This window comes from Oryctolagus cuniculus, chromosome 5 (genome assembly GCF_964237555.1).
Source record: "Oryctolagus cuniculus chromosome 5, mOryCun1.1, whole genome shotgun sequence".
Lineage (NCBI taxonomy): Eukaryota > Metazoa > Chordata > Mammalia > Lagomorpha > Leporidae > Oryctolagus > Oryctolagus cuniculus.
In genome coordinates, this window is record NC_091436.1 from 75,023,284 (window position 1) to 75,048,930 (window position 25,647).

At 42.5% G+C, this 25,647-nt stretch overlaps 2 protein-coding genes across 6 annotated transcripts in view; one reads left to right on the forward strand and one right to left on the reverse strand.

The window, feature by feature from the left end:
* The window catches only part of KLHL32 (kelch like family member 32), a 256,551-nt gene that overhangs the window by 152,696 nt on the left and 78,208 nt on the right, over positions 1–25,647 (reverse strand). The gene's annotated exons all lie outside the window — the stretch shown is intronic.
* On the forward strand, positions 12,196–12,936 carry LOC100346889 (U1 small nuclear ribonucleoprotein C-like). The gene has a single exon (XM_051855456.2). The coding sequence runs from the start codon at positions 12,224–12,226 to the stop codon at positions 12,701–12,703; it is 480 nt and encodes a 159-aa protein (XP_051711416.1). The 5' UTR covers positions 12,196–12,223; the 3' UTR covers positions 12,704–12,936.

The following is a 25,647-nucleotide window of genomic DNA, read 5'->3' on the forward strand; positions in this document are numbered from 1 at the left end:
GTTTTCTCTGGTTGGTTTCCTCCTTATCATGTTTTCCTGAAGAGGAAATTCATGTGGCTATCTCAGAGATGCTACTGATACTGAAAGTTCTAAGAATCAAAATGGAGTCACTTAGGTCCCACCCCAACAAATAAATAAATACACTAGGAAGTTACGAAGGAAGGATTCTCATGGATTATTGCCTGATAATAACTATCACAAAAAAACTGTGCCTGAACCACAACCTAAGGTCACAGCAACTATGCAAAAAAATACTTTTTTGAAGGCTATCTGCCCTTCAACTGACTGTCCAACCTCAGATGAGTGCTACCTCTGTTCTTAATTGTTGTAGTCAAGGAATATTACTTAGAATATCTTATGTAATCCTCTTCATTTCAACTTTAAAGATCTCCCCCGACCCCACTTCCTTGAATACAGTCATTATACACCATGATACACATATCCCCACTGTAATACTCTACTAGTCCCAAATATCATTATTGTTTGGAGACTGTTGTCGCTCCCCGTCTTCGTGGAGGAACGACACAGGACCCTGCGCTGTTCTTTTGTCTGCTCGGCCCTCCCCGGGTTTGCTGCTGGTTCTTCCCGGGTTGGCTACCGACCCTTCCACCTCCGTGGAAGGGCAGTTCCCCCTGCCGCTTTCCCCACTTCCGCGGGGGAGCCGCACACCGCCGGCCGGCCGGCTCTCTCGGGGGCTGCACAGGTGTTCCTTCAGATAGATGTTCCCCTTAGATGTTCCTGGTGCATGCCGTCTCTCTCCTCCTTTATAGTCCTCTTCCACCAATCCCAACTCGGCTGCCCACACGCCGAGTACGCTGCTCTCCTCCAATCAGGAGCAGGTCCTACAGTTTATTGGTTGAACTGGAGGCAGCTGTGCAGAAGCTGTTTCCTCCTCTCCCAGCGCCATATTGTGGGAGAGCAGATGCATAGAATAAGTCTTAATTCCAGTAACTTAGTCTAGTCCGAGTTGCTCCCAGTTGCTCCCCACAACTGTCATCATTATTTAGGTTGACAGCACAAATAATTTGGAATACTCTTACGGGATGCAAAGAGTAAAATCCATTTAAGGAGTTTCAGTTAGCTATAAAGAATCACAAGAAAGTTTCTTGCCTGCCCATTCTCACACTGGTACTACATCCAATTCCAGAGAAAGTGGTAAGGATCTACCCATCATGTCTGTCATAGCTGTAAACAGGCACCAGGAAAGGATGAGCACCAAAGCACACTTTCTGTTCTGGAATTTACAAAGCCATCCACAGAAGCTGTTTCTCCTTTTCAATAGAGAACTTTTTGGAAGAATGCTGACAATAAGGGTATGAGATTTACTCAATTATCCTACTCTCTTAAAATCTAACATAAGTTAATGCTCCCTCAAAAATTTAACCTAAAATTTCAACAGTTCCTCTCATTTTTAATTCCCTCTCTCAGTATCTTTTTCTTTTAATATTCTAACATAAAATATGGCATAAAAGACCACAAACATAGGTGTCCAGGCAGCTACGGAATCTCTCCTCACTCATTCATTTTACTCAGCACTTTACTTTGACAGCTGTGAGTCAGGCAATACACACTGGAGCCACTCTCGCATTATTAGGCATACACACAGCAGTGTGCAAAAGTCCTGGCTAACAGACTGTTTCATCTAACTCCATTAGTTGCTAAGTAACCACTTCACTGGAACCTTCCTAATCTAAGGCAGACCAGGCTAGCTCAAATAAAAGGTGTTCAGCTCCTCCTGAATGTTCAAGTTTGACTTTTTGCACGTTCTATGCTTTGTCCATTCAGGCTACTGCAAAGTTTCTACGTCTTGTAAAACAGGAAAGAAGAGTTGACAAATGATCCACCAGGGTTAAAAATGCTTTTTTAAAAATACACTCAGCCCTCCAGACCCACAGGTTCTACATCTGTGGATTCAATCAACTGCAAATCACTTCCCTCCCCCAAATATGTGTCTGTACAGGATTTTTTTGGTCATTATTCCCTAAATAATGCAGTGTAACAACTAATTTTCATTGGATATTATATTTAGATAATCTGCAGATGATTTAAAGTATACAAGGAGATGTGTGTAAGTTCTTTTTAAATGCCACACCATTTTATCTGAAGAAATTGAACATCTGTGGATTTTGGTAGGATACCAAATCAAACTCATGTGAACAGCAAAAGACAACTGTAATTATAAGAAGAATGCCTAAATCCATGAAAATTTATGTACAGATATAATTTACTTCTCAAAATTTATATAAAAATAAATGTATTTCACATAAAACATATACATAGGTATATACTATTCATCTTAATCTTCATTTCTTTGGGTTTTGCCCAATGACTAAGGGAAATAAACATTTTCTCCAAGGGTCTCCCTACAGCTGTAGCTTGATAATTACATCAATGACAACAGCAATTCCTGTGGACTCAGCCTTTACCAGGTGCCAGGCCCTGCTGCCAGAGTTTTACTTGAATTAAATTTTCATCTTCACAACCCTGTGAAGAGGGTACTACTAATATCTTATTTTTAACATGGGGAAACTAGACCCAGTCAAGTTAAGCAACGGGTCCAAGATGGCAATGCTGGTAAGTTCGAGTGTCGGACTTGAATCACACTTACTACCACTCTTCACACATATTCTCCTGCTTCCCTCTCAAGTACAGTTGGATACACTGGGAAACTAGTACATCCTTCAATTAAAATTAAGGAAAGCAAACACAAATACCTTCTCCTTTACTTCTCCCAACCACCGCCAACCTCAGAACGATGAATAACTCAGTGCCTTTCTTGGAACTGCACTATAACTTCCTACTGGAATCTCACACGAGGTGATCTAGTTTCCATGAGTTGTGGCAGGATCAGGCAGATCTAATACATATACTTGATTATAAAGTGATACAGATGATTTGATAAGGAAAATCTCTTCATTTCAGAGTCACATCTCTCTAAACGAGAATATGGTAATTCAATCTTTTAGGAATTCAGAAATGCAAGCCCAGAAACCAATCATCAGATGGGCTAATTAAAAGCAATTGATTCAACAAGCAGCTGGATCATCCCACAGTGTGGACAATTCATTCTGAATCAGTTTTTTACAAGCATGATAAACAGAATCATGGCTTATTTCCGGATCCCAATAATCATTTATACCAACTCAGCAAGTTCACATGATCAGCTCTCCTGCCTTTCTTATGAAACATCTGCTTTCACTCAATACTCAATTTTAAAGGTTTAAAAATTTCATCAGCTTTATTATCCTTCAAACATGGATTCTGCTTTTAGAGATCAAATGGGAATGAGTGACATTACTAAAACTTGGCACGAAAATTATAATTTTATGAGCATTAAAATATATGGCAGAAAAAATAATCTTTCAATACACACTTGAAGGAAACACATACAAAGACGTTAACACAATGACTGGCATAGTATAAATGATGAAAAAGAATGCTAGCTACTATAATTACTTATAAATATTTTTTCTACCTTCACAGTAGAAGTAGAATCATTCAGTAGAAGGAAAATCATTCAGTAGAAGTGAATCAGTTTAAATAAAGGAATAAAATACAGACCAGAGTTCACCATTCTCTATTCACTGTAATAAACACAATGAACTATAAGCATCATCAATAATGAAAATAATAATCATCTGAGTCTGAAATGTTAATGATTTCTCTCACATTGATTCAAACAGTTTTAAAAGAAATGTGCTGATGGCTCAAAGCTCTCTATTTAAAAAGAAAATAACATTTGATCACTCTCATTGTACTTCACCTTGAATTGACAAAGGAGTTCTGTTTTTAATTAATGTATTTAGTTTTATTCTATTATTTTATTCTCATTTTATTTTAAAAGGAATGGAAAGAGGGAGAGAGAGAGAGAATCTTCAATCCACTGGAACACTTACCAATGCCCACAAGAGCCAAGGCTGTGCAGGGGCTGGGCCAGTCCAGAACCTGGACTAATCTGGGTCTCCCACAAGGGTGGCAGGGACCCAAGAACTTGAACCTTCTCCTGCTTCCTCCCAAGGTGCACAGTAACAGGAAGCTGGATTGGAAGTGGAGGTATGGGGATGGTGCATATGGGTGATGGTTCAAGCCCTGGCTGCTCCACTTCTGATCCAGCTTTCTGCTAATGCACCTGGGAAAGCAGCAGAAGATGGCGCAAGTCCTTGGACCCCTACATCCACATGGGAGATCCAGAAGGCTCCTGGTTCAGATCAGCCCAGCTCCAGCCATTGTGGCCTTTTGGTGAGTGAACCAGCAGATGAAAGAAAGCGCTTTCTCTCTCTCTAACTCTGCCTTTCAAATAAGTAATTAAATCTTTTTAAGTTGGATTACAAAAAGGGAAGTGAAGGTGTGACTTGAATCCAGGTACCCCGATATGGAATGTGAGTGTCCCAAGTGGCATTTCAACTTCTGTACCAAATGGTTACAACTTTGCTCAGTTTTAAAAGGAAATTCTAAGAGTAGGCATTTAACTCACTGTTTCAGACACCTGCATCCCACATAAAAGTGCCAGTTTGAGTCCAGCTGCTCTGCTTCTGATCTGGTTTTCTGCTAATGTGCCTGGGAGATAGCAGATGATGGTCCAACTACTTGGGTTCCTGCCAACTACATGGGAGGGAGACCTCGATGGTGTTCTTGGATCCTTACTTTGATCTGGTCTGAACTGGCTCTTGCAGGCATTTAGGGAGTGAATTAGTGGATGGAAGATCTCTCTCTCTCCTCTGTGTCACTCTTTCAAATAAATCTTTAAAAGGAAACTATGAAACCATTTTACTTTAAAAAAAAAAAACAACCACACACCTCTTGGTTCTCAAAAGATCTTGTCCCTTAATACTTATCAAATCAGTCCTTCCCAGCTATTCCACTGTGCACAACCTTTGTAACAACAGACGTGCAGCTGCTCATTGTCAGCCAGGCAATTAACACTTATTGAATGTCCACCGGATGTGGGGCTCTGTAACAGGCTGTCTATAAAATGTCAGATTGACTGCTTAATTCAGCTGTCCTGAAATTCAAGGTCATAATTAATGGTGCTATTTTTCCTGGCCAAATTTGGAAGCTATATTTTCAATCCTCTTGGTAGATACTAACTAAGTGATTAATCATCAGATACCAGTCATAGAATGCTAACTTCCACTCCTAATCAACAGTCTATTACAACTTTGGTGGAAAAAATGAGCATTTTTTTTTCTTCTGGTTGTTTCTCAAATTCTACAGCTCCTTGAAACTGTATTGTGTGTGTGCATATGTGTATGTTTTATTTTGTTGTTGTTGTTTTTTTTTTTAAGTCAAATTGCCTTCAAAAATAACAAAATTCTATTGTAGCATTTCAGGTCCCTTTTCTGAATCAGATTCTCAAAGTTTTAGGTTGAAGGCAACAGGCTATAGGCTACTACGTTAGGTCCCCAACTAATTATTCATGGACTCCAAAACTTACAAGTAGCCAGCTGGCCAATTTTCTCTGCCCTATAACTTCTTAGTGACTTCAGAGGATAGTGCCCACGTTAAGACAAGGCCACATGGATCTGAGAAAATAGCAAAAGTCTGCTGGGTCACAATGTTTTGGATTCAACACCTGAACCTCCTGTTCAGCAGTTTATAGGTATGAAAAATCTAAGTTCTCTATCAGGAGATATACAGTGTAATCACTCTCCTGGATTTTGACTTGGTCTCAGCATCAGCAATGCCATATCCTCACGTGAAGAAGGAAAATGGAGATAGTGCCCCAGTGTCTCTGAGCCCTTCTTTCACTCCCACGCAGTGTCAACTGTGATAGGGAGATCACTATGATAAAAATGTTTTAAACATGACTTAGTTTTAAGAAACATAACTTTTAGTTATAAGACATGAAAGAAACAGGTGGCACTGATCAGTTTTATATTTGCAGTCATATGTGTGGATCCATGATCTTATGACTGCTCAATAAATATGTCTTAAAAATCCCAGGAGAGGGGTCGGTGCCGTGGTGTAGTAGGCTAAGCCTCCACCTGCAGTGCCAGCATCCAATAGGGGTGCCGGTTCATGTCCCAGCTGCTCCTCTTCCAATCCAGCTCCCTGCTAATGGCCTGAGAAAGCAGTGGAAGATGGCCCAAGTGCTTGGGCCCCTGCACCCACATGGGAGACCTAGAAGAAACTCTTGGCTTCAGATTGGCCCAGCTCCAGCTTATTGCCCATTTGAGGAGTGAATCAGAAGATGGAAGACCTTTCTCTCTGTCTTCCGCTCTCTGTAACTCTACCTCTCAAATAAATGAAATTAAAAAAAAATTCCCAGGGGGATTTTTCTTCATCAGGCCCTATGCCTTCCAAAAAATATTTTAAACCTAAATGATAGAATTTGGGGGCTTTACTGTTTTTAATGACATTAGCAATGCATGAATATAGCCTTCTTTAAAAATTAGGTTATCAGGGGCCAGCGCTGTGTAGCAGGTAAAGCCGCCACCTGCAGTGCTGGCATCCCATACGGGCAATGACTCAAGACCTGGCTGCTCCACTTCCGATCCAGCTCTCTGCTATGGCCCCGGAAAGTCCTTGGGCCCCTACACCCACGTGGGAGAAGCTTCTGGCTCCTGGCTTCAGATCGGCATAGCTCTGGCCGTTGCGGCATTCAGGGAGTGAACCAGTGAATGGAAGCTCGCTTGCTCTCTCTCTCTCTCTCTTTCTGCCTCTCCTTCTCTCTCTGTATAACTCTTTCAAATAAGTAAATTTTTAAAAATCAGGTTATCATAGATAAAATCAAAGTCCTACTTTCTGCGATGGAACTATTTTAGCAGAGATCAGAGGATGGCAAGGGAGCCAGTTATGATCTAGGAAAAGAGCAATTCAGACAGAGAAGAAGCAGAGCAAAGGTGAGAACATGCCAGGCATGTCTGAGGAAGAACAAGAAGGCCAACGAACTGGAGAGAATAGAGAACAAGAGTTGTGGGAGGGAGGCCTGGTGATACAGAATCATGGAGGCCAAATGACATTAGCTTTTACTTGGACAGAGTGGAAACCATCAAAAGCCTTTCAGCAGCCATGATATCATCCAACTTGTGTTTATAACAAGGTCACTAGGATTGCAGCACTAGAATAGATGCCAAGGGATCAAGAATTAAAGCAGGAAAATAAAACAGAGGAGGACACTGCAGAACTCCAGGCAAAAGATGATGGTGGCCTGGGCCATATTGATCATAGAAGTGATTGCAGTCTGAATATATTTTGACTTGCTGGCATTTTGGAAGCAAGAGGAAAAAGTGAAAGGTAACACAGAGATTTGGGGACTCCATTAACTATAATGCTGCCATTAACTGAAATGGGGAGAGCTGTGCAAAGAGCAGTTTTGTGGGAGGAAATGACAGTTTGATTTTGGATACAGACTTTTTGTTTCTTCAACATCTAAGTGGAGATGATCAGCAAGTCATCGGACACACAAGTTCTGGATTTAGGTGAAGGTCTAATCTGGAGATGTAAATTTTGGATTCTGATCTGGGATGATTAATTTTATGTACCAACTTGACTGGGCATGGAGTCCTCTGATATTCTGAGTGTGTCTGTGGAGGTGATTCTGGACTACATTAACATGTTGATCGGGAGACCAACTAAAGGAGATCGCTCTTCCTAATGTGAACAGGCCTCATTCAATAAGTTCAAGGTCAGAGTAGAACAAGAAGTCTGGGTAAGAAGAGATTTTCTCAGCCCAATTACATTCCTCCTGGGACATCATCTTTTTCCTACTCTCAGGAACTGAAACATTGGCTCTTCCTAGGTCTCACGCCTGCTGGCTTTTGGAACAAACCACACCATTGGCTCTCCTGACTCTCTGGCTTGCCAGCTGTACATTTTAGGATGCTTCCAGAATTGTGTGAGCCAATTTCTTAAAATAAATCTCTCTCAATCTATACCTACATCCTACTGTATATATTGGGCCATGAGACAGTATGAGATCACCATAGAAGCCAATATAGACAGCGAAGTGCAAAAACTGAGCCTGGGTCACTCCAATTTTAAGAAGTTGGAGATACGAGGAAAAACCAGCAAGGAAGTTTGAGAAGAAGCAGTCAGTGAATGGGGAGAAAAGCCTGGAAAATGTTGAGTCCCAAAAGCCAAGCAAGTATTTCAAGGAATAGGAAGTACCTGTCATGCTGATGAGCTGATACAAATGAGGGATGGGCAGTTGGAGAACACTCAGGACAGGCTCTGGTGTCCGGGGAGAGGGCGCCCCGGGAGTCCGCGGTTGAGCCCAGGCCTCAGGAGCTGCTGGTCGGCCTCCCGCGGGGTCGGAGGTCCCCCTCTGCCTGTGACAGCCCGGGGCCTCCTCCCGGCCACGTGCCGCCGTCATCCCCCATGGGTTGTGAGCGCTCATCTCTCCCGGGGAGAGCCTGGCCCACCCTGCGCCTTGGCCACGCCCCTCCCCGCCTGGTTCGTCCCCCAGACTGCCACTCCCTCGAAGCTTCCTGTCACTTGCAGATGATAAGAACATTAGATTTCTGGGGGAAAAAATAAAAAGGGAGAAGGCCAGACTCTTCAGAGTGTCGCTGTTTTGAAAAATACAATGAGCAGAGTGGCCCTGCTCACTGGGTATCTCAGTGCCCACAACAAAACCTCAGGGGCTAAGGGCCGGCGCTGTGGCACAGTGGGTGAAGCCACTGCCTGCAGTACCGGCATCCCATGTTGGTGCTGGTTCGAGTTCCGGCTGCTCCACTTCCCATCTGGCTCTCTGCTGTGGCCTGGGAAGGCAGTGGAGGATGGCCCCGGTCCTTGGGCCCCTGTCACCTGCATGGGAGGCCAGGAGGGGGCTCCTGGCTCCTGGCTTCGGAGCTGTTGGGGCCATATGGGGAGTGAACCAGCGGATGGAAGACCGCTCTCTCTCTGCCTCTGCCTCTCCTTCTCTCTCTAACACTGACTTTCAAATAAATAAATCTTTAAAAAAAAAAAAAAAAACACTCAGGGGCTCAAAAAAAAAAAAAGAGGGATGGAAATCAATTACTGAATTTTCTATACCTTATTTATAAGTTTTATATCTATTTTAATAAAGGTATATTTATCATTTTTATTGCCATTGTTGTATTTTGGTAGTATTTACGCTAGTCTTATAAAATGAGATGTGAGGCTTTTTATCTTTTTTCTAGACCTTACTATTCACATTTCTTATGTTTTTTTTTTCCTTTGGCCCAATTTTAGTAATTTGTGTCTTTCTAGAAATTTTTTTATCAAGGCCTTAAAGTTTATTGTTATAAAGTTTTTATAGTATATCTGATAAATGTTTTTCTTCAGCTCTAAACATCACCTTTTTCATTTTATATTACATTCCTTCTTTTTTTGCCATTCTTGAATAACTTGCTCAAAGTTCATCCAAGTAATTTATTTTTAAATAGCAAAAATATTTGAGCATTAATTTTTTAAACCATCTCATGAATGTCTGCTTTTATCCTTAATTCCTTCTAGCCATTTTATTAGTGTTGAAGACATAGCTTTTAAACAAGATATTTCCTATTTTGAAATAAATGCATCAAGACTTAGAGAAGATATTATGCTGTGCCACACAGATCCTGCTCTTCTAAAAAATTTGTCATTGTCGCTGTGTACAGCCAGACTTCTCAGGGATTGACTCAGCTGCTGCGAGTACCCTGCACTGAGTTCATGGCCTCTTCACACTAAACTGCCTCTGAGTCTTCCTGCCAAGGAATCCCACTGCAGAAACACATTCAACACCCATGTTAAGGACACTGCTTCCGTCAGTACTTGGTTTTAAATATTTTGTCATTTCAACATGTATTTCTCCCTTCGTGTCACAAACTTTTTGTATAAATTGCAAATTTATGATACAAGGTTAGATTAACTTTGCTTATTGACTTCTGGTTTTAATGAGTCTTTCATGGCCCACTCACCACGCAATCAGAACAACCTAGTTAACAACACTTTTCACACCTGCTAGGCAAGTATACTACCCATACTACTATGCACATCTGTTTTTGAATCTATATGATCTTTCAGTTTCACAGAAGAATATTAAAAATTTGGGGCCCGCACTGTGGCGTAGCAGGTAAAGCCACCCCACGCTCTTTTCCACTTGATCCTTGCATGGGTCCCAGCTTTTGTTTTGCATTTGGCACAATCTGTTCCATCAGTCCTTCTCCAAAATTGAACGCTACCAGCAAATCTTAACCTCTAGATAGATCAGACTCCTACTGATCAGTGCACTCCCTCTGATGGCCTAAACTGTAGACAAGAACCCTAAGGATCTGCAAAGCTCCAGCTGGAATTAGCTTTGTCAGCTCTCCCTGAGCTCAGTCAAATCTTTCAGACACACAAGCCTGGATGTTTTTTAATCCCCTAAATGCCAAGCACACTGCATGTAATAACCAACCAGATTGTCCAGGATTCCATTATTTTGTAGTGAGCATCTGTATAATGTAATTGGAATTTCTTCCCCAGATTTCAGCTGTACCATCTTTAGGAACCAGTAGCAATTCCAACCTTTGCTCTAATACTAAGCTACTGAGCAATGTAGAAAGCAAATGAGCCTGGTACTGGGAATTTGAGCTTTGGGATAAGGGTTGGAGTCTAGACTACATCCTCTATCAGCTAAGGGAGCTTGACCAGGTTACTCTACCTACCAAACCCTCAGTTCCCATGAGCACCAAATGCAAGTACCTCTTGTAAAGAATTCAAAAATTGGAATGCTTACTTTTTATCAATGGCAACATAAGTGAGAACTGAACTATGTACTGGACACCCTAAGGCAGGAAAAAGCTAATTGATTTTTCAATATAAAAGACAGATTAAATTTCATCAGAACAGTGAATACTGTTTCTATATTAAGGTAGCTGACAGAGTGAAAGTGAGTGAGTAATATCTGAAGGCCCACGTTGTGCCTTATTATTATTATTATTATTTAAGTGAAAGAGAGAGAAACAACCAGAGAGAGTTCCCACCCACTTGTTTGCTCTCAAATGCCCAAAACAGCTGGGGACGGGCCAGGCCAAAGTAAGGAGCCAGGAACCTATTGTACGTCTCCCACATGGAGGGAAGGAACCCACATACTCCATCGCCTGCTGCCTCCCAAGCTGGACTAAGACGACAGGGCTAGGACTCAAACTTGCACTGATACGGGATGCACATGTCCCAAGAGGAGTCTCAACTGCTGTGGCAAAGGTTCACATCTTCACAGCCCAGGGTAAATTTTCAATGAATCATTATGGTTTATCATTTCTTTTAAACTTTTTTCTTTCTGGCAATGTCAAAAAAAAAAAAAAAAAAACCTATAAACCACAACACTTTTCTCACTAGAGTCATGAGTTCACAAAAAACTAGAATATTTCAATATTATACTCTGGGGGCCAGCACTGTGGCACAGTGGGTTAAAGCCCTGGCCTGAAGCGCCGGCATTCCATATGGGCACTGGTTCAAGTCCCAGCTGCTCCTCTTCTGATCCAGCTCTCTGCTATGGCCTGAGAAAGCAGTAGAAGATGGCCCAAATTCTTGGCCCATGCACACACGTGGAAGACCTGGAAGAAGCTCCTGGCTCGTGATCAGCGCAGCTCCAGCCATTGCGGCCATCTGGGGAGTGAATCAGCAGATGGAAGACCTCTCTCTCTATATTTACCTCTCTCTGTAACTCTTTCAAATAAATAAAATAAATCTTTTAAAAAAATATTAGGGCCAGCGCCAAGGCTCACTAGGCTAATCCTCCGCCTTGCGGCGCCAGCACACTGGGTTCTAGTCCCGGTTGGAGTGCCGGATTTTGTCCCGGTTGCCCCCCTTCCAGGCCAGCTCTCTGCTGTGGCCAGGGAGTGCAGTGGAGGATGGCCCAAGTATTTGGGCCCTGCACCCCATGGGAGACCAGGATAAGTACCTGGCTCCTGCCATCGGATCAGCGCGCTGCGGCCGGCCATTGGAGGGTGAACCAATGGCAAAGGAAGACCTTTCTCTCTCTCACTGTCCACTCTGCCTATCAAAAAAAAATAAAATAAATAAAAATAAATAAAAAAATATTATACTCTGTGTTCTATTTCATTATTGTGGTGCTCTCCACACGTTTTGATTGTGCAAATATCACTGACATATCTCTGAGCAAGCCATAATATTTACTTATTTATAAACTATACAGATGTATTCTTTACCATTTTGTCATATATATTATAAAACAAACTCTGAAGCAGAAATAGAATTGACATAGAAATTTACAGATAGTTTAAAAAAATTATAGACAGTCGGGAACGGAGTGGCCAACGGCCTGCAGAGCAACATGCCCAAGTTTTACTGTGACTACTGCGATACGTACCTCACCCATGATTCCCCATCTGTGAGAAAGACGCACTGCAGTGGTAGGAAACACAAAGAGAATGTGAAAGACTACTATCAGAAATGGATGGAAGAGCAGGCTCAGAGCCTGATCGACAAAACAACGGCTGCATTTCAACAAGGAAAGATACCGCCTACTCTATTCTCTGCTCCTCCTCCTGCAGGAGCGATGATCCCACCTCCCCCCAGTCTCCCAGGTCCTCCTCGCCCTGGTATGATGCCTGCACCCCATATGGGAGGCCCTCCCATGATGCCAATGATGGGCCCTCCTCCTCCTGGGATGATGCCAGTGGGACCTGCTCCTGGAATGAGGCCACCCATGGGAGGCCATATGCCAATGATGCCGGGGCCCCCAATGATGAGACCTCCTGCCCGTCCCATGATGGTGCCCACTAGTCCAGGAATGACTCGGCCGGACAGATAAGGAGAGAGGGGAGGCCTCTTCCTAGCAGTTCTGTATCGCTTGTTCTGCTTCACCAGGAGATCATGGTGCTGTGACTCTGGGTGTTTTCTAACAGCATGACAAAGAAGACTTGCTCCCCCTTCTTATCAAAGAAAGAATAGTTTTGGGGGGAAATAGGATTTCAAAAAGTGCAGTTTTCATTTGTATTGTGAAATGTGAAAATAAAATTGTCAACTCTTTTAGTTAAAAAAAAATTATAGGCCGGCGCCGTGGCTCAATAGGCTAATCCTCCACCTTGCGGCGCCGGCACACCGGGTTCTAGTCCCGGTTGGGGCGCCGGATTCTGTCCCGGTTGCCCCTCTTCCAGGCCAGCTCTCTGCTATGGCCAGGGAGTGCAGTGGAGGATGGCCCAGGTGCTTGGGCCCTGCACCCCATGGGAGACCAGGAAAAGCACCTGGCTCCTGGCTCCTGCCATCGGATCAGCGCGGTGCGCCGGCTGCAGCGGCGGCCATTGGAGGGTGAACCAACGGCAAAGGAAGACCTTTCTCTCTGTCTCTCTCTCTCACTGTCCACTCTGCCTGTCAAAAAAAAAAAAAAAAAAAAATTATAGACAGTCAATTTTCTCCCACATATCTGGGACTCATCTAAACCCTCAGGGGTGCACAGACCCCAACCCCAGAGACCACTGCACCTTATGTTAACTTTTAACATTTTTAAATTTTATAGCTACAAATTTATGAGACAATACTTGATCCATTTTGATAAATTTTGTTTGGGACAAAGGAGGAAATAATCTAATGCAGTAATCACAGCAAGTTGCAAAATTAGCTTGGCTCCCATTGTACGCTTTTTCTTCCTTTGCCTCAGTAGGCGATAAAACATTTCAGCTCTATGAATTCTAACTGAAGGTATTTGTAGAACTTATATCAAAAGAACGGCAATCCTTAATAACTACTGTCGCTCCCCGTCTTCGTGGAGGAACGACACAGGACCCTGCCTAGGCTTCACATCCGAGTCACGGCACCATTATGTCTCCTAGGCTTCATATCCGAGTCACGGCACCATTATGTCGCTGCCCCTCTTCGTGGAGGAACGACACAGAACCCTGCGTTGTTCTTTTGTCTGCTCGGCCCTCCCCGGGTTTGCTGCTGGTTCTTCCCGGGTTGGCTACTATCCCTTCCACCTCCGTGGAAGGGCAGTTCCCCCTGGCCACACTCCCCACTTCCGCGGGGGAGCGGCACACCGCCGGCCGGCTCTCTCGGGGGCTGCACAGGTGTTCCTTCAGATGTTCCCCTTAGATGTTCCTGATGCATGCCGTCTCTCTCCTCCTATATAGTCCTCCTCCGCCAATCCTAACTCTGCTGCCCACACGCCAAGTACGCTGCTCTCCTCCAATCAGGAGTAGGTCCTACAGTTTATTGGCTGAACTGGAGGCAGCTGTGTAGAAGCTGTTGCCTCCTCTCCAAGCGCCATATTGTGGGAGAGCAGATGCATAGAATAAGTCTTAATTCCAGTAACTTAGTCTAGTCCGGGTTGCTCCCCACAACTACTTGGGCCGTTTACTAAATGTTACTTTATTTTTCTATGGAATCAAGAGGCCTTAAGTGGGTCTTCCATTGTCAGATCTAAGTGGGGACGGAGCACTTCAGGGACTTTCTTATTAGAAACAAAAACATTACCCAACATTGGTATGACTACTTGTATTCATTTATTTTTTTTAAAGATTTTATTTATTTATTTGAGAGGTGGAGTTATAGACATTGAGACAGAGAAGAGAGAGGGGTTTTCCATCTGCTGGTTCACACCCCAAATGGCGACAATGGCCGGAGCTGGGCCCATCCAAAGCCAGGAGCCAGGAGCCTCCTCAGGGTCTCCCACATGCGTACAGGGACCCAAGCCCTTGGGCCATCTCTTTTTAAAAAAGGATTTATTTATTTTACTTGAAAGTCAGAGTTACACAGAGAGAGGAGAAGCAGGGAGGGAGGGAGGGAGAGAGAGAGGAGAGAGAAGTCTTCCATCCACTGGTTTCATTCCTCAACTGGACGCAATACCCAGAGCTGTGCTGATCCGAAGCCAGGAGCCAGGAGCTTCTTCCGGGTCTCCACGTTTGTGCAGGGGCCCAAGACTTGGGCCATCTTCCACTGCTTTCCCAGGCCATAGCAAAGAGCTGGATTGTAAATGGAGCAGCCGGGACTCGAACCAGCGCCCGTATGGGATGCCAGCACTGTAAGCAGCCGCTTTACTAGCTACACCAGAACACCGGCCCTGGGCCATCTTCGACTACTTTTCCAGGCCACAGCAGAGAGCTGGATCAGAAGAGGAGAAGCTGATACTTGAACCAGGTGCCCACATGGGATGTCAGTGCTGCAGGTGGAGGTTTAACCTACTGCACCATAGCGCCGGCCCCTGTATTCATTTCTGAATACTGTCGTCTGTATCATCTCATTATATATTTTTAAATGATAACAGAGTAGTTACCATTAGCTCTTTATTTTTTTATTTTATTTTATTTTTTGACAGGCAGAGTTAGACGGTGAGAGAGAGAGAGACAGAGAAAAAGGTCTTCCTTCCATTGGTTCACCCTCCAAATGGCCTCTACGGCCGGCGGCATGCCGCACCAATCCGAAGCCAGGAGCCAGGTGCTTCCTCCTGCTCTCCCATGTGGGTGCAGGGCCCAAGCACTTGGGCCATCCTCCACTGTACTCCCAGGCCACAGCAGAGAGCTGGACTGGAAGAGGAGCAATCAGGACAGAATCCAGCGCCTCAACCGGGACTAGAACCTGGGGTGCCAGCGCTGCAGGCAGAGGATTAGCCTAATGAGCCGCAGCGCCAGCCACCATTACCTCTTTTTAACAATGAAACAAAAAACAAAAACAAAAACTGAAGGCAGCTTCCTAAGATAATGTGGCAAGCTAGCAAGAGACAAGGGTCTAATAAAAAATCACCTTTCACTAGGTGGGTGTTTCCTTGATACCACACTGCTGAAATACACTGGATGTTGACATCTTTCTACAAAATGCAATTTTAAAAATCTTTTCCTCATAAAGTACCAAGAATAGTATTCACCACAAGAAAATGTAGAGCTTATTTTAAAAGCATGAACTATGTTTTGCCTAGTTAAAGGCTAGGGCAACAGAGTATCCTTTTCTCACACACAATTAAATGCCATGGGATTTCTGCTTTCTAAGTTTACAAAAAAAAAAAAAAAGTTTACCAGACACCACTGGAGAACATACTGATCCTTTTTATTAACAAGTTAAAGCTGAAATATTAAGAAGAGGCTTCTTCAAAGTTACAGTGCTAAGGAAGGAACAGTGAAATAATAACTATGATAATAAATTTTAAATGTATAATAAAATAATAATTAAACATAATAAATAATACAAAATAATAAATAATTTTCTACACAAAATATAAGGACACTTTAAAAAGTTCATGGAAAATAGGATTAAAAGATAGGTTTAAGGGCTGGCATTACAGCACAGCAGGGTAAGCCACCATTTGCAATACCAGCATCCCATATTGGAGTGCTAGTTTGAGAATCAGCAGCTCCACTTCCAATCCAACTTCCTGCTAATGTACCTGGGAAGGCAGTAGATGATGGCCCAAGTACTTGGGTCACTGCCATCCAGTTGAGAGACCTGAATGGAGTTCCTGGCTTCTGGCTTAGGTCTGGGCCAGCCCTGGTTGTTGGCAGCATTTGGGGGTATGAACCAGCAAATGAAATTTTTTTCTCCATCTCTCTCTCTCCCTCCCTCCCTCTTTGTCTCTCATTCTCTCTGTGTCATCCTGCTTTTCAAATAAATAAACATTTGTAAAAGATAAGTTTATTTTACTACAAACATTTTTTAATATTTTTAAAGATTTATTTATTTGTTTGAAAAGCAGAGTTACAGAAAGGCAGAGACAGAGACAGAGAGGACTTCCAATGCTGGTTCACTCCCCAATGCCCGTAACAGCCAGAGCTGATCCAATCTGAAGCCAGAAGCCAGGAGCTTCTTCTGGGTCTTCCACATGGATTTAGGGTTGGACCATCTTCTGCTGCTTTCCCAGGCACGTTAGCAGGGAGCTGGATCAGAAGTGGAGCAGCCAGGACTCCAACCCATGCCCACACGGGATGCTAGCACTGCAGGCAGCAGTTTTACCTGCTATGCCACAGTGCTGGCCCCAATTTTTTTTTTAAATCCATGCATACCTGAGGTCTTCATCAAAGTTGATGGGAAATGCATATTACAAAAAAAAGTGTTCATGGATTTCCCAAAGCTTTTTGCACCAAAATTACTTTATTGTTAAATTTCTTTTTCTTTTTTTTTTTTTTTTTTTTTTTTTTGGACAGGCAGAGTTAGACAGTGAGAGAGAGAGAGAGAGAGAGAGAGAAAGGTCTTCCTTCCGTTGGTTCACCCCCCAAATGGCCGCTATGGCTGGCGTGCTGCGCTGATCCAAAGCCAGGAGCCAGGTGCTTCCTCCTCCTGGTCTCCCATGCGGGTGCAGGGCCCAAGCACTTGGGCCATCCTCCACTGCCTTCCCGGGCCACAGCAGAGAGCTGGACTGGAAGAGGAGCAACTGGGACAGAATCCGGCGCCCCGACCAGGACTAGAACTCGGAGTGCCGGTGCCGCAGGTGGGGGATTAGCCTAGTGAGCTGCGGTGCTGGCCAAATTTCATTTTTCCATGAATTTTTTTTTATGTACCCTAACATCTCAAATCCTTCTGACTCTCTTCTGCTATTTTGGTGAGGTAAAAGAATCAATTAATTCTTAGACTAGTCCTTATATATGGCTTAATTGCTTTTCAAGTGTGATTGGGTGTCATTTCCCAGCATTTTCATGTGGCCCCTATGAGACCAGGTCTTCCAAATAATAGTGAGCAAAGCCACACTTCAAAATTCACAAAAGCATCACAGAAAACAGTTTCAGCTAGTCATTTTAAGATGCTTAAATTCCTTGCTGCTACGATAATATCACAATCTCATAGCTTAAAGCAACACGAATTTGTTATCTTACAGTGTTCAAGGTCAAACATCAAAATGAGTTTCACTGGACTAAAACCAAGGTGACAGCTGGGCCTGGGTTCCTACCGGAGGCCCTAAGGAGAATCTGTCTTTGCCAGCTTCGAGGTCACTTGCTTCACGCTCCCTTCCTTTAAGCCAGAACTCACAGCACCGCAACCATTGCTTCTGTCATCATATCTCCTTCTCTGACTCTTCTGATTCCCTCCACATCTTTCAAGGATACTTGCAATTACATTGGGTCCAATTGTGTAATCCGGAATCTCTCTCCATCTCAAGGTCCTTAACTTAATCACGGGCTCCAGGGTGTAGGAGGTGGACATCTTTTTGGGCCATAATTCTGTTCATAATGCTCAAGAGCTAATGGCAACCTTACACAGAAAGTTCTCTGAGTTCCACACAGCTTGCTATCAAGAAACATCTAGGAGTTTTGGAGGCAGATGGACCCAGCTGCGGTATGGGGTCCGATATTCAGCAATTGGAACATCTTAAACAATTTACTCAATATTCAGGAAGTTCAATTTAATCATCTGTAAAGGTGCTATAATCTCTACATCTAAGGGTAACTGGAGGATTAAACAAAAGAAACACTGTGAATACACCTAGCTCTGAGGCTACCAAACAAAGACGTTTAGTAAATGGCAATGTCCCTTCCATGTTGAGACTTTGCAATTTGAATAAAATCATTCTTAGTAAAAAATATACTAATTTTCTGGCCTATATTTGCACTGTCAATATCCTGTTCTGCTAAGAGGTTCACTTTTAACATTTAGGAGATGAATCTGTGATGACTGAATCTCAATTCAAGATAAAGTATAACTGAATATATATCTATTTTGCACATTTCAGCGAGTTGACATTTTAGACTACTTAATAGAGTTTTTAAAAACTGTGACGGGGTGCAGCAAGTATTGTTGTGCAGCAGGTTAAGCTGCTGCTTGGGGCACCAGTATCCCATATCCACCTGCACCTCCATGTCTGATCCAGCGTCCAGCTAATGCACCTGGAAGGCAGCAGATGACGGCTAAGTACTGAGATCCTACCACCCACATGGGAGACCCAGATGTGGTTCCTGGCTCCTGGCTTCAGCCAAACTCAGCCCCAGCTGTTGTGGGCACTTGAGAGTGAATCAGCAGATGGAATATGTCTGTCTGTGTGTCTCTTCTCTGTAGGCATGTGTTACTCTCTTTCAAATAAATTTTCAAAAAATAAATAAACACTTTAAAAAGATTTAGCAAGGAAATTCAATATTTTTATATTTTTTCCCCTTTAAAGTAACTTTTTCACTCAAATTAAAAAAGCACAAATCCCCCTTTTTACAGCTGTGAGACTTGCTCCCACAATATATATACTTAGCGATGAGTAATAATTGTCATCACTATTAGAAAGCTTGCCACGTTCCAACCATTAGGACATAATGCAGCACTTCTGTAGGTGATTTATCACAAAGCTTCTTGAAACTGACTTTGCCTTGAATGTGAAGCTATAATTCCTATTATTTTCAGCAACCATCTCTTGCAGAATTCAGATATTCAAAGAAAATGTATCCTGTTCTACAAAACAGCAATTTTATTATATTACCTCAAGAATTGACCTAAAGGGATTTAATATGGACTTTACTAGACAAGAGATAAATGACCCAGCAATGAAATTATGGCATATATGATAAATATACCATGTCCCAACACTGTCCCTCTTCCCACTCCCACCTATGATACAATAAGGCTTCACTGGGAATCTCACTGACCCACAAGGAGTAGAATCTTCCTATGAACAAGCTGCTGCATATACCAACCATAAATGTTAAGGTCCGGGAAATATTTCCACATGCCCATCACTATTTCCACCAAATCTTGCTGGAAAATATCCAGTAAGGAAGAGTAGCCTTGATATTCCAAACTTCTAATTCGCTATGCAAAAGACTCAGACTATCTAGTGCCTGCTTTGCTGCTCTGAAAAGGGGGGGGGGGGGCATTAAGAAATATAGGGGGAATATATCTTTTACTCTTTTATGTTCTTTCATTAGATCTAAAAATACTTCCTATTTCCTTCCTTAGAAACCAAAGTTTGAGCTCATTTGCATGTTTGTTTTTCAATATTAGAACCAAAATGTAACACATGGATAATATTAAGTTATTTTTTTTTCTTTAAGGAAGCACTTTTCTACTTCTTTCTTCATTTAAATACCCAGAAAATTAAAGAAAGATGAGGGATAAATTATTCTATGTCAGAGAAAATGATGATGCATAATCGGAAATAATGAAGGAGAACAATCCACTTTATAGGATTTTTACAATTTATAAAATATTTTATAATGATTTGAATGATGTTCATAAATATTTCAAAAAGTATTGCTGCACTTTATGATATGCTAAGCCCAGGGCTGAGTTTTCAGCAAGGATGAGGGGAGGAGAGGGACAGAGATATATGGACAAGCCCTGAGCCTTCTAATGCCATCAGCCTGGCTCCACCAGCCACAGCAGAACCAAAAACCACTGCTCCAGCCATGCTGCTCCTGCTTCTGATACCCATGCGGCTGCTGCTATCACTGCTGCTCCTATCCCACGTACTGGGAAACTTCAATGAGTTAGGAGCATGGCAAGGGTGTCCGAAAAACATTTTCACGTATGTTCCCTCCACTTTTAAAAACCAGTGCACAATCCTTTATTCTCCCAAGTTTAGAGAAAAAAATGGCTTGTTTGGGCCATTTCAGTTTGCGTTTTTACCCACTTCTATATATGGCTGAATAGAAGTGCTCACTGTCCTGAAGGCTACAGGCTGCAGAAAGCAGCCTGCCTGGAGATGAGGCCCTCCTACGAACAGTGCCTCTGGGTCCCTGAATCAAAGCTCCCTTGAGGAGAATGCCAACTATCCCAAAACTCTACTCTTCAAATCCAGTTTCAAAGACGCCAGAATTAAGGTCAAGAGGTCCCTCGCATGTTGCTTTGGTAGATTTGAGCCTGACATAGAGGCTACCTACTTTGCTACCATCCAATATGACTCCATTTCACCTCCATCAAATACGGAATTCAAAGTGGAAAATAAATTATGCTCAAACCAGTAAATTAGTACATATAACAACAAAACATACAAAATTCCCCTTTCATACTAATATTGCAAACAGACATCTCACATTGTTGTTAACCTCATACACGCCTTTGCAAACATTTAAAATTACAATTATACACATCTTGGATTGCAAATTAAAGCAGAAGCAACAACACGGTCAGTAAATCCTGAAGAAGCAAGAGGGAAGCAAACTTTTGGGGCAGGAGAGCTCAGAGCAGATCTGGAAAATTGATCATCTGCATCAGAAAAGCACAGTCCTGGGGAAATTATTTCAAAGTAAAAACAAACATCAAAATCCAAATTACAGATAAAATTGGTGAAAACTGTCCTTGCTGAGTAGCCTTTAAAAATGTTGCTCAGGAGGCAGGCATTTGGTGCAGGCTAAGCCACTTGCTGGGATGCTCACCTTCCATAGCAGAGTGCCTGGGTTTGAGTCCCACTTCCACTACCGATTCCAGCTTCCTGTTAACACACACCCTGAAAGGCAGCAGGCAACGGCTCACGTATTGCCTCAGATTCCTGCCACCCAAGCAGAAGACCTGGCTTGAGTTCCTGACTCTCATCTTTGGCCTTGTTTAGTGAGTCAGCTCTCGCTCGCTCTCTCTCTCTCTCTCTCTCTCCCTCCCTCCCTTTCTCTTTCTCTCTACACCTGCCTTTCAAATGTTTTTAAAAGGGTTTATTTACTTAATTACTCAAAAAGCAGAATTACACAGAGAGACACAGACAGAAACAGAGAGGCAGAGAGGTATCTTCCATCCCCTGGTTTACTCCCCAATGGCTACAACTGGGGCAGGACAGGCTGAAGCCAAGGAGGCTGGAGGCTGGAACTTCATCAGGGTCTCCCACGTGGATGGCAGGGGCCCAAGCACTTGGGCCATCTTCTGCTGCTTTTCCTGGTGCATTAGCAAGGAGCTGGACTGGAAATGGAGTAGCCAGGACGAACTGGCGCCCATATATGCTGCCAGCACCGAAGGCGGCTTAACCCACTGTACCACAACACCAGGCCCTCAAATACTTTTTAAAATGTTGCTTCCTAACACAATTTTGGTTGAAAAACCAACATTTTGCTCTCGTGTGTTCGGAAGATAACACCGCCACTAATCCACTGATTCTAGTAGATCATCAGTTTAACATGCAGTTGGTTTCAGACTGTTGGTTTGCATCTGGTATTGATTATCCTACTTCCATAACATCCCAATTAAATGACAATTCAGTTTAGCAACTGGAGGAAAAAATTATTTTAGAGATATTGTCACTTTCCCAAAGGCATACACAGTCAGAAAATATATGAACCAGATATGTTATCAACCAGATTGGTTTCACTCTAAAACTATACAGCTTCTCTGATTCTTTTAAGAGTGAGAGAGTCTCCTCACATTGGTGTGCTCTAATGAACTGATCAAGATACTGCTCACAGCAGGATAATCTCATATAACCACAGAAGTGACAGGGACAGAGCTGCAAGTATCCTGATTTAAAAAAAAAAAAAAAAAAAAAAACCAGGACAAAACATGGCTTTGGAAGTGGCAACTTTGGGTCTGTATTATTCTTGTACAACTTAATAACCAGCAGACTTTAGAACATTCCCCAAACTCTTTCGGTCTTTATTTTCTCATATAGGTAAGTGAGAATTGCTGTCACACTTGGTTGATGTCAGAATAAAAGGAGGGTGGGTAAGAAACTCACTGGAACAATAGCTGCCACAAAACAGGCTGAACTGCCCTCTGCCTCTAAGACTACCTTAAAGACCCTGCAGACTGGAGAGCCTCCAAGAGCTTTCACTGTGTGGATGAAGCACACCTCTTACAGCAGGTCTTCCAGAAAACTCCAATTTTTTTTCCAGCCTTCAAAGTCACTCATTTATTCAATAAAAACATCATCTGTGATATTAAAATCAATATATCCCATAGGAAACTTAAAAATTCCAATTTTTCCCTTCAGGTAGCTAACACCCAAATATATAAAGCTATGCAAGTCGGTTGCTATTGTGAGCCTGATTTCTTAACTTATACTTTGGGGATAAAAACATCTACCTAATGGTCCGTTGTATGAATCAAATGAGAGTGTTATAGGTATATATTACCATTATTATTCTTGCACTCTCACTTTTTCAGGTGGAATGGGAAGGCTTTGGCTCCTATCAAGCTAGAAGAAGCACTGGGAAGCATTTGCAGACCAGTTCTTGGTCTGAACAAAATCTCACCAACAAGTTGCTAACCACTTGAAGGATGTTTCATTATCACAGATATTGAAGACCTCTGTATGATTTCATGACCAAGCCCAACATCCCATTCCTTGTCAATAGTACCACTGGTGAGAGGAGTGAGAGGGTGGGGGAAAGAACACTGTATCATAAGCAAAGCTCAGCATACCAGATTTAGCCTTGTTCTCTGAGCTCACTTTTCCTTAGCCATTAGCCCCATTGCTGCTCGCAAACACTGCTAGTATCTCAGACTTCTGTCTGTTCCCCATGCCAGGAACACTCTTTGCCAGGTGGCACATGGCTCACTCCTTTAAATATCAATGGACCTACCAGATCATCTCATCAAAGACTGGCAATTTGAACCACCACTATGACCAGCATTGCCTACTTCATCATGCTCTATCATCCTCCAAAGCTTTAAGCTCATTAGACAAGCTTCATATTTACTTACTTATATTTGATTATAAACTAAAATTAGAGTGCCATGGGCAACAATTTTGTGGTTGTATACCTTTCTGTATCTACTGTAATAGAGTATATGTATTGCTATATTTTCTCAATCTAGACCTGGCCTGTATCAGGAGTCAACACAGAACTGTGGAATGAATAAATGATTAAATAAATGAATTAGTAGGGGTCAGTGCTGTGGCATAGTGGGTGAAGTTGCCGCCTGCAATGCCAGCATCCCATGTGGGTGCCAGTTCTAATCCCAACTGCTCCACTTCCAATCCAGCTCTCTCCTGTGGCCTGGGTAAGCAGTGGAGGATGGCCCAAGTCCTTGGGCCCCTGCACCTGCGTGGGAAACCCGGAAGAAGCTCCTGGCTCCTGGCTTCAGATCGGTGTGGCTCCAGCCATTGCAGCCAATTGGGGAGTGAACCAGCAGATGGAAGACCTCTCCACACACACACACACACACACACACACACCCCGCCTCTCCTCTCTCTGTATAACTCTTTCGAGTAAAATAAATAAATCTTAAAATAAATAAATAGATAAATGAATAAGTGAATTGAAGGGCAAACAAGTGAGAATAGTACCAAGTGCCAGGGTACTGGAACAGAGGCTGTAGAATTAAGAGGCAAGAAGCTATGAAAGTGGAAGCTTGGAACTCATTAGAAAAATACCTGAATGGGAGAGGGAGTAAGTGATGGGATGGTTTGCAGGTGATAGGGTGGTTATAGGGGGAAGAACCGCTATAATCCAAAAGTTGTACTTTTGAAATTTCTATTTCAAAATTTATTTATTAAATAAAAATTTTCTATTAAAAAAGAAGAAAAAGAAAAATACTTGATTCTCTAAAAATGTGAGGTTCAGATTTCAGGATCCTAATTCATTCTGTCTTGAGTTATAATGATGTATGAATATTTTACCTATTCTATAACTCTGATTTTTAGGATAAAGAAAATACCTATGATTATTAATTTTACAGGATGGTTAACTTGACTGGGACATGGGGTACCCAGATATTTGATTAAACATTATATCTGGGTGTGTCTGTGAGATGCTCTGGATACAATTAACATTTCAATAGGTAAGACTAGGTAAAGCAAAAATGTTTCCCCTAATGTGGGTTGGCCACATCCAGTTGGTTAAAGATCTGAATAGATATAAATGGCTGAATAAGAAAGCATTCGTTCTCTTTGCCTGTCTTTAAGCTGGAATATTGATCTTCTCCTACCTTTGGACTCACTACTCAGGCTTGGAATACACTGTTGCTCTCCTGGTTCTCAGGCCTTCAGACTAGGACTAGAAATATACAATCAGTTTTTCTGGGTCTTCAACTTGCCAACCGTAGATCCAGAAACCCCCTCAGCATCCATAATCACATAAGCCAATTCCTTACAGTGAATCAATCAATCAATCAATCTATATCAATCATTATCTCCTCTTGGATCTGTTTCTACAGAGCACCCAAGCTAAAATGGTGTCTTATTTATTTTTCTCGCCTGCAACAGCCCAAGTACAATGTCCTGCATATGCAGGTGCTCAACATGCTATCAGAATGAATAGTGATGCTCTTTAAAGGAACAGTCATTAACTCATCTTCAGATTGCTGCTCTCCATCTACAACTACTCATTCCTGTTATTCTTAGAATCACTCCACTTTAAAACTAAGAACTGATCAACCACGACTTACTATATTAAAACTGGACTCTTCCCTAAAGGGATACATTTCATTTTCACATTCTAATTGCTTATTCAATGCTTAAAAAGAAAAAAAAATAGATCTTTCACTGGTAGGTCACCTTCCCTGAAAACATTAAATTATATAAGAGCTGTGCGGCACCTGCAATATCTTTCTTCATTTATAAAATATCTATTTAATAAATCTTATTTTAGAGCACTTTTAGGTTTGCATCAAAATTGAGCAGAAAGTAGAGATAACTCCACACAGCTCCTTCCGGCTCCCGGGCAGAGCTTCCTCCACCATCAGCATGTCCACTGATGGCAAGACTGACGAATGGCAACACTGAGGAATCGACTTTTACCCATCACTGCCAGCCAAAGTCCAGAGTTTACATTTGAGTTCACTCCTGGTATTGTGCATTTCATGGGTTCTGACAAATGTATAATGACAGATAGGCACCTTAAAGTATCATATGAGATAGTTTCAAAGCCCTAAAATTCTGTGTGCCATCTAGTTCTCCTTCTCTCTCTCAATTCCCTAGCAAACTTTTTTATGGTA